This window comes from Chiloscyllium plagiosum, unplaced genomic scaffold (genome assembly GCF_037043375.1).
Source record: "Chiloscyllium plagiosum isolate Xiang-an unplaced genomic scaffold, Cpla_swu_hap1 HiC_scaffold_2, whole genome shotgun sequence".
Taxonomy (NCBI): Eukaryota; Metazoa; Chordata; class Chondrichthyes; order Orectolobiformes; family Hemiscylliidae; genus Chiloscyllium; species Chiloscyllium plagiosum.
The window spans coordinates 66219324-66228292 of record NW_028270140.1 but is presented as its reverse complement, the minus strand read 5'-3'; the positions used below and the strand labels follow the sequence as shown (position 1 = coordinate 66228292).

The following is an 8969-nucleotide window of genomic DNA, read 5'->3' as shown; positions in this document are numbered from 1 at the left end:
GGGCGCAGAGTGATGACGCAATCCGGGTGCGCCTGTCGTTGGGATGTAGAGGTTGTGAGTGACCATTTGCTGCTGATTGTGTTGAAATGTGTGGGGTTTGTTTGTGTAACGGCTGCAGAGAAAGTGATCGATTGAATAAGGTCAGTGGCTGCGATAACAGTGCGGTGACACATTGTAGGTTTCACTGTAATCCCGTGATCGGCGATGAGCAGCACAGACTTTGGTTCTTGTCATTCCAGTTTTCAAATTTAAAGAAACAAGAATGAAACGTGAAAAGATGCTCATAACCCAGTATTCAGTATGGCATGGATTGTAGGAGACCTTTTGTAGTTTTCTTTTTGGATGCGTTTCTTAATAGTTACAGGCAATGTTGCAAGAGAACATTGATTTTTTTTTAAGCCTCCTGAAATGTGTAACCAAAATTCCTGCGTCTTGCGCTGTGTGCGCAGACTACTCACCGCCACATTGTGGCGCTGCCTGTATTAATGTTTCTGTTCAGTCTTGACTCCAAACTTCTCCAATGCACAGTATGTTCCGCAGAATGGGAATTGCGCTCTTGGGCAAGTTTATTTTTTTCACTGAAAGGTTATAAAAACAATTAACTTGTTGAATTGCTGCCCAGATTTAAAACCAAATGCAATAATTAGACTAATTTAATTCGTTGACCTCAATATTAAACAGGCCAAAACAATTGCTGACCATTCACGATGAATGAAGCAAGTTCTATATAACAAATTTCTGTACACTTCCAGTTTAATGTATGCCTTGCACCATGCAGAGGAAACATGAATTACAAACACTTTTTGCACAACATATTGCTTATTATGCTTACAACTTTCATTAGCCATTTTATTTAATATTTTAAATAGCAATATAGTGGTATATGAATTTTGCAGTTAAATTTAATTATGACACTTAATTAGATGTTAAAGATCATTGCAATTATTTTAAATATGCCAAAAATTCATGAATGTTTTCTGAGAATGTCAGATTGTTTGCTCCATTTGCTAATTAAATGCAGTTTCATATTAGATGGTATTAAAACAGTCAGCTTAATATTTGTTATTTATGGTACTTCAGATTTTTATATGTGGTGATTTTTTTTCTCCGTGTTTGCTTTATAAGCATTTAAAGAGTGTGCAGCATGCAAAACATACTGTTCTCTTATTCTATTCTGTTTTTCTTTTTGTTTTTTAGTGTTGGTTCCCATTCTGACTACATTGTCTTTTGGATCTTACTATTTATTTTTCAAACACAAATTCTGTAAATTAAAAACTGTACCTTTTTTTGAAGAATGTACTTGTAGCTTTAGTATACTAATAAAGTTTACAATGAATTCAAATAATGACTTCATTAACATTAATTCTTTGCTATTATCAAGTCTGTTGTATTCTTATAATATCTGGTAGGCTGGGGCAGGGCAAACTTTTACCTAATCATTGCCTCTACTGGAAAGTACAACTGTGTATATTTCTGCAGCCTGAATCTGCCTCAGTGTGACATAAAACTACTTCTCCAGGTAGATTTCATGCCAGTATCTGCTCTGAGGCTGTAAATTGTAAACTCTCAGGGGTTTAGCTGTCAAATTAACCCTAACAGCAGCCTTAAAATTTTAATATGTTCAAGATGTCATTTCCCATTCCTTTCACCTAAAACAAATGTCTTTTTAGAAAAATCCAGCATAGCACATTAGACATTGTAGATTTAATTGATAAGCTCTGGTAAAAGTTCCAGGTCTCTGTATAAGCATCGTAATGTAGGCAAAACCTAAGAATGTAATTCTCTACAGAGTATAACTTTATCAGGGTAGTTTTAGAGACAGCTGTTAAATTAGTTGCATGATTGGTAATTTTTTTTTGTGTACAGGTTTTAACAGAAGAAAATGCAAATAGCTACGAAGACATGGGATCAGCTTGCAAAAACCTTTGGTGTTTTTAAACAACAGTATTGAAAAACTGGTGTTAGCACTGGAACACTGCCGTTCCTTACATTTATGATTTTTAAAATATTGTTGAACAGTAACTTCCTTCTGCTATGAATGAAAGTACAGAGTCAGCTCCTGACCCCAATAAAGATGACCTTCCTCTCATGGCAAATGTTGGCTCCATCGTAGTCAGGCACTATGTGTTGGATCTGACAGTGAACTTTGATAGAAAAGTCATCAGTGGCACCATTGTTCTGTATCTAGAAATCAACAAAACATACGGAAAAATATATGATTCTGTGGGAACCGGTTGTTGTCCTTACTCGCAGGCATTATTTGAAACTGAGCAACCCGGATCTTCATGCAATTCCACTGCAAGTACTGCTGCTTCTGCATCTGTGGATAAGATATACAATCTATCTAAGCATAGTGGTGGCAGAGTTACTAATGTTAACAATTGTAACCATGGCAACACAGAATGGACTAGTGGGATTTCTGGTAGAAGGGAACACTGCAGTAATGGGGATGATTTTGTCTTGGTGCTGGATTGTTGTGATCTTGTGGTGAATAAGGTAGAAGAAGTGAATGTCACTGCTACACCGGGTATTGAGAGACTGATCGGAATAGACATGTCCATGTCAAAAAATAATATTTATTCTCAGCAACTGCAGAATGATGTGCAGAGTAGGATTCTGGATGCTATTCTTGGTTTAGGAGCAGAATGCTGGCAGGAACAACATTGTTACTATCTCGAGTGCAGTAAAGCCCCTGGATGTGGAGAACTGCAGTTCCAGACTGACAGGTGGAGCTTGCAAATAAAGAAATTAGGGATACAAACTCCCAAAGACTTCCCACGTGTATTGCGAATCTACTACGAAACAAAGCCGGAGGGTGGTTCGGTTCGGTGGACCACAGACCAAAGTGACAGGTTGGTTACTTTTGAACGCATTTTGTTTTGGTGTGTGAAATTAAGTTTTATTCTGTGATATATGGAACAGCCATAATCAGATAATGGTGCAGAATAACAAAAATGTGGAAGATGATGTGTACATGATTGCTTTAGCAATGATAGAAACATTTATTTTCCCCATAGTACTTTGAAATTTCTTTGAACATCCTTTAGTACTTTGAAGATGCTTCCAAAATATTGCTTATTTAATCATTTTGTTTAGTGATATGCAATAGGATTGGACATGGGGTGTTGTATATAGCAGTTTTCTGCAAGCGCTGGTTTTGGTGGCAATCAAAGTATGTAACATTGACACAAATGCCTTTTACTATAAGTGGTATTAATGTGATGTTGTTTGGATGGCAGATGATCTAAAATATTTTGTTCTGCTTTGTGTGCTTCTTCGAAGCTGATGCATTTTGAGCTTACGATGTTGTGATTATAGGTTCATTTCCAAAACCTTATTGAAAATCTTGATATATTTATTAAATATGCTGTCCTCTTTGGGCATTCTGAACAACATATTTTTCGAATAAACTGCAACTTGTAGCTTTTACCTAAGTTTATGTTCACCAAGGCAAGGGATGTGCATGATGGAGTGTTACCATGATGATGAAGAAAAAGCTCCTCAAGTACATTTTAGCTCTTGCCTTAAAGGAGCTTATTCTGCTAAACCAGTGCAAGCCTATTTTCCCAATCACTTGTCAATCATTCGATGATTTCTCTGAATGATTTTGCCAATTAAAAATGAATGCAGATCAGTTTTATAATCTCATTGCATACTTGCCGGAAACTGTCTTGAAATTGACGCACGCTTCACATTTTAGTTTTTCCATTTGGCATCAAGAAGGTGCTTTCATCCTCCTCTCCAGAGGTGCAAGATCAATGTTTAACTCGCAATCATTGCAAAATGAAATTTAATTGTTATGTTTTGCTACCATATAACAATGCTGCTTTAGTTGAATAGTAATATTCATCGGCCAATCATACATTATCATGGAGCTTGAATGGAAAAATATTTGCCGTGCTTGAACAGTGGCTAGTAATTTCACCATGTTACGTTTTTATATTGTATTGAGTTTGATAGACTATCAACTCAAACCTTTGATTCTGGCCGGTTTCGGTTAGTCATGGTAATGACACATTATTCAGTATTGGATGTTTACAATGTCTAAGGTTCTATAAATTGCTTGTTAATGCTCCACTATATTGTGACAATATTTAAACGGTATATTTTGTCCTTTTTATTGAAGAGAGGTTTTAAGACAGAGGTAGTGAGCTGTCTATTGAAAGCCCATAAAGTTAACCACTTGTGAGGCCTTCGGGTTCCTTTTTAAAGTTGAAACAATGGAAGCAGCCTGGATGGGTGTGTCAAGTTCCCACAGAACCAGGATTTTTAGTTTCAGTATCAGCAGCAGCTGCTGAGGTCTTGAAGCTGCTTGTTTTCCCACTCAGTTACAGCTAAAAGCTGGGGGTTCGCTTCCTGCTGTAGAATTGCTTGTGAGACGATCCATTTTACTGAATATGCCTTTTGTCAAGAATGTGTTTATGGATTGGAATGGTTTAGTAGTTAATAACACATTCTTTTGTTAAGTTTTTTCCATAGAATTAAATTTATTCTAGTTTCTTTTCTTTTGTTCTATTTTTACTATAGTATATGAATAAAGTGTGTTTTGCTTAGACCCATTGAATTGCAACACTTGCCTTTTAAAATGAGAAAAGAGTTAGGGTATAGGGAAGCTTAATATATTTTGAAGGTTTGGTCTGGTCCCTAACAATATCCAAATCCATTTTCTTATTAAATGCATGTAATATGATACTTGATCCATACTACAACTGACACATATTGATGTTGTGTGGTAGTGTGTTTGTCATGTAATAAATAGCATTTAGCACAGATTAATGTTAAAATGTTTTCCCTCCGGTCTCTATATTATAAGGTTGCTAGAATTTCCACCAAAACAGGGTGATGTTGACTGTTTATGAATGTTGCAGGTATCCTGGTTTAACTCCCACCTCTGAATCCTGTAAATAATAAATGCAGAGGGTCAATTTTGAGGATGTAATTTTCAAATCACTGCATGAAAAAGCTGCAGCTCATTAGCATGCAATGCATGCTATTTATATCCTGAACGTACTGACAGATATTTACATAAGATGTCACTATCCTCTTTTAATAAAAATCAAACAGCAATATTTACATTGTCATTTTTTTGGTTTGAAAATCTATGTTTAATCACTGCTGATCATGTCATTTGGATAACTTAAACATGGTACTGGTGCTACATTGATAGAAATTGTCACTATGCAAAAGTGTGGCTCGATCATCAGATATATTCCTGTTTTTCATATCATCAGACTTGTTAAATATTCAGGTATTTGCAGGCTACTCAAAATAATCAGTGGTTGTTGCTGGGAGGATGTTTCCCCATGTTTATTAAAACTAGAACAAGGAGATGAAGTTTCAGAAAAAAATCTCCCATTTAAGGCGGACCTGAGAATTTTAATCTCTGATTCACAAGTTTGTGAAACTCTTTGCCAGAGAGTGGTGATGACAGGATTATTGAATATTCTTAAGGGAAGCTAAGTGAATTTTTGACTAACAACGGAGTTGAAAGGTATTTGATTAGACAGGAGGTTGGAGTTGAGGCCACAATCTGATCAGACATAATCCTGTTTTGATTGGCGGAATGGGCTAAAGGGACAGAATGGACCACTTGGGCTCCTAATTCATATGCTGGTTTAAACATTTCACTGGAAGTTAAGCCAGCTGTCACTGCATGCTCCACTCAAGTATCAGCACCAATTTGAACTCCAGTCCAGAATGAGGATAAAACCAAGGCCTACTTGAATGCAAGCATGCTGCTGCTTAACCAAGCTGAACAGTTACAAAATTTAAATAGCTGATTTGTATGGATGTTTGTCAGACTAATGGTGGGGACATTGCAGTAGGCTTTGTTTTTTCCTTTGGAAATAAGGCGTTCGACAAGGTTCTCCATGGGAGACTGATTAGCAAGGTTAGATCTCATAGAATACAGGGAGAACTAGCCATTTGGAGACAGAACTGGCTGGAAGGTAGAAGACAGAGGGTGGTGGTGGAGGGTTGTTTTTCAGACTGGAGGCCTGTGACCAGTGGAGTGCCACAAGGATTGGTGCTGGGTCCTCTACTTTTTGTCATTTATTTAAATGATTTGGATGTGAACGTAGGAGGTATAGTTAGTAAGTTTGCAGATGACACCAAAATTGGTGAGATAGTGGACAGTGAAAAAGATTACCTCAAATTACAACGGGATCTTGATCAGATGGGCCAATGGGCTGAGACATGGCAGATGGAATTTAATTTAGATAAAGGGGAGGTGTTGCATTTTGGGAAAGCATATCTTAGCAGGACTTATACACTTAATGGTAAGGTCCTAGGAAGTGTTGCTAAACAAGGAGACCTTGAAGTGCAGATTCATAGCTTCTTGAAAGTGGAGTCGCAGGTAGATAGGATAGTGAAGAAAGCATTTGGTATGCTTTCCTTTATTGGATAGAGTATTGAGTATAGAGGTTGTGAGGTCATGTTGCTTGTACAGGATGTTGGTTAGGCCACTTTTGGAATATTGTGTGCAGTTCTGGTCTCCCTCCTATCGGAAAGATGTTGTGAAACTTGAAAGGGTTCAAAAAAGATATACAAGGATGTTGCCAGATTTGGAGGATTTGAGCTATAGAGTGAGGTTGAACAGGCTAGGACTGTTTTCCCTGGAGTGTCAGAGGCTGAGGGGTGACCTCATAAAGGTTTATAAAATCATGAGGGGCGTGGATTGGATAAATCAACAAGGTATTTTACCTAGGGTGGGAGAGTCCAGAACTAGAGGGCATAGGTTTAGGGTGAGAAGGAAAGATATAAAAGAGACCTCAGGGGCATCTTTTTCACGCGGAGAGTGGTACGTGTATGGAATGAGCTGCCAGAAGAAGTGGTGGAGACTCGTACAATTGCAACATTGAAAAGGCATCTGGATGGTTATATGAATAGGAAGGGTTTGGAGAGATATGGGGTGGGTGCTGGCAAGTGGAACTAGATTGGGTTGGGATATCTGGTCAGCATGGACGAGTTGGACCGAAAGGTCTGTTTCCATGCTGTACATCTCTATGACTGGGTACAGGGAAGAGAGAGAGAGGCAGAATCTTGGAAGCTGTTCATTGGTTCCTGCTGGGATGTTCTAATTTATTGATGGATGGCAACAGAACTGTTCTTGACTGGAATTCTGAAGAAGGGTCACTGAGCTTGAACTGTTAACTGTTTTCTTTCCATAGATACTGAAGAACCTCCTTGAGCTTTTCCAGTTTCTGTTTTTGTTTGTTCTGCTCTTGACCATGTTTGCATTCCCTCATGTGGTCGCATTCTGTTGATTATTCTTCTTGTTTGAGGTTAAATAGTGTATTTTATTTGGTAATATGTAAGAAAGGAAGTTATACTCCAAAATTATGCTTCAGCAGCAGGATGATTAGTCATATTTCTTTTTAATAATTTTTATGCAAGATCTTGATGTTTGTGTCATGGTCAATAAATATAATTTTGTATAGAAAAGTCTGCTTTCATTTGTTTTAATCTCTTCCCTTTATTCTACACATCTTCGCTTTATTTATGAGAACTAATTTAATCCACAAGCAATAATTTTCAAGTTCCACATTTTTCTTTTCCATGGTGGGTGGGTGAGAGAGTGGGTTAGGAAAACAGCCGAATCGTGAATATTTTACTATTGGCTCTCCCTGCATCAAAGTTATATCAAGTTTCTTCATCTAAGTGCTGACTTAAATAATTCTGTTGTTGGATTGCAGAATTGTTGAATTCCTTTTCTGCCTGTCTTTCGTTCATTCTACAATCTTCATTTTAAAGTCAAAATAGATGCATGACTTTGCAATTTACTTCATCTCTTTTGCTGTGTTCAGTTTCACCCTAGTCCCCTAATCCTTCACCATGGTTACAGAATCTGCTTATTTTAAAATTGAGTGGGTTGCACATTCCATTTCAAAATGCGTCGAAAATTCTTGTTTCACAGCCCAGGTACTCCAACACTAATAACAACTTTGCTGTCCTGAGTGAGACACGATTGGTAGGAATGGTTCAGTTCAGAATACGGGGTGACGAATACGCCTTCTCCTAGAAAGAAGATTGCAGACGCCACGGGTGTGGCTTTGCCATTAACAGCAATGTTAGCAAAAGCTGAATGTCTCAAAAAACCCTGTGGGATAAATGAAAGTCTCATTTAGTTCAGTCACTTTAAACCAGAAGCATTTCACCACAGTTGTCAGTGTATACACCCAAACATTAAAAGCAACAGATGAGATCAAAGTGAAATTCGACTCCAGCCTTGTCAGTTATTTCATGTCTCCACAAGGAGACAAACTGGTTCTCCTTGGAGATTTTAATACTAGATTTGGAAGGGATGTAAAAGTCTGGAAAAGCTTGATTGGCAAAGAAGCCATAGGGAAAAAAGGTGTTAAAAGTCCACTTCCTGTTGAAATGCCTAGAACATGGACTAGAGTATACATTTTGGCGGGACCAAATCAAGACTTCATGGCAACACTGTCACTCAAGGCATTGGCACCTATTTGATTAAGGAACTGCCAGGGTTTAGAATTAGGATTAGCTTTATTGTCACGTGAACTCTCATGAGTACAGTGAAAGGTTTACAAGATGCCACTTATGATACTATCTTCGGTACCAAGATACCTAGGTACAGATTCTTAAGTACAAATTTTGAGGGAAAAGATTAGAAAAATAAAGTAATAAAAAGTACAGTAATAAATTCGAGAAACAAGAGTTCAGAATAACAGTCTTTCCAACCCACACCATGTCGTGCTTCCCCTCGAGGCTGGGAGTTCGAGCCTATGCTGAAACCGGGAGGTCGAGTCCACGCTGGCTTTTACCCCTGACATCGCCGTTGCTCCTGCGGATAAGAAGTAAAAAGGAAAAATTAAATGTGGAGAGAGAGCAAAAAAAATAAAAGAAACGAATGGAGTGATGAGTTCTGACTCAAGATTTCTGCTTTGCTGCCATCTTGGAGATGTCTATGTGACCTGCATGATGATGAGCTGGAGTGATCATTACCT

The 8969-nt window shown here is 37.9% G+C and overlaps 1 protein-coding gene across 5 annotated transcripts in view; it reads left to right on the top strand.

Annotated features, from left to right (window-relative positions):
* Window positions 1-43: 43 nt before the first annotated feature.
* Window positions 44-8969, top strand: part of aopep (aminopeptidase O (putative)) — a 376099-nt gene continuing 367173 nt past the window's right edge. For all 5 annotated transcript variants that reach the window (XM_043713335.2, XM_087997399.1, XM_087997406.1 and 2 more), the window contains exons 1-2: window positions 44-140; window positions 1867-2852. In XM_043713335.2, the coding sequence (XP_043569270.2) occupies window positions 2035-2852 (818 nt within the window). In that variant the 5' untranslated portion in view covers window positions 44-140; window positions 1867-2034. The remainder of the gene's footprint in view (window positions 141-1866; window positions 2853-8969) is intronic.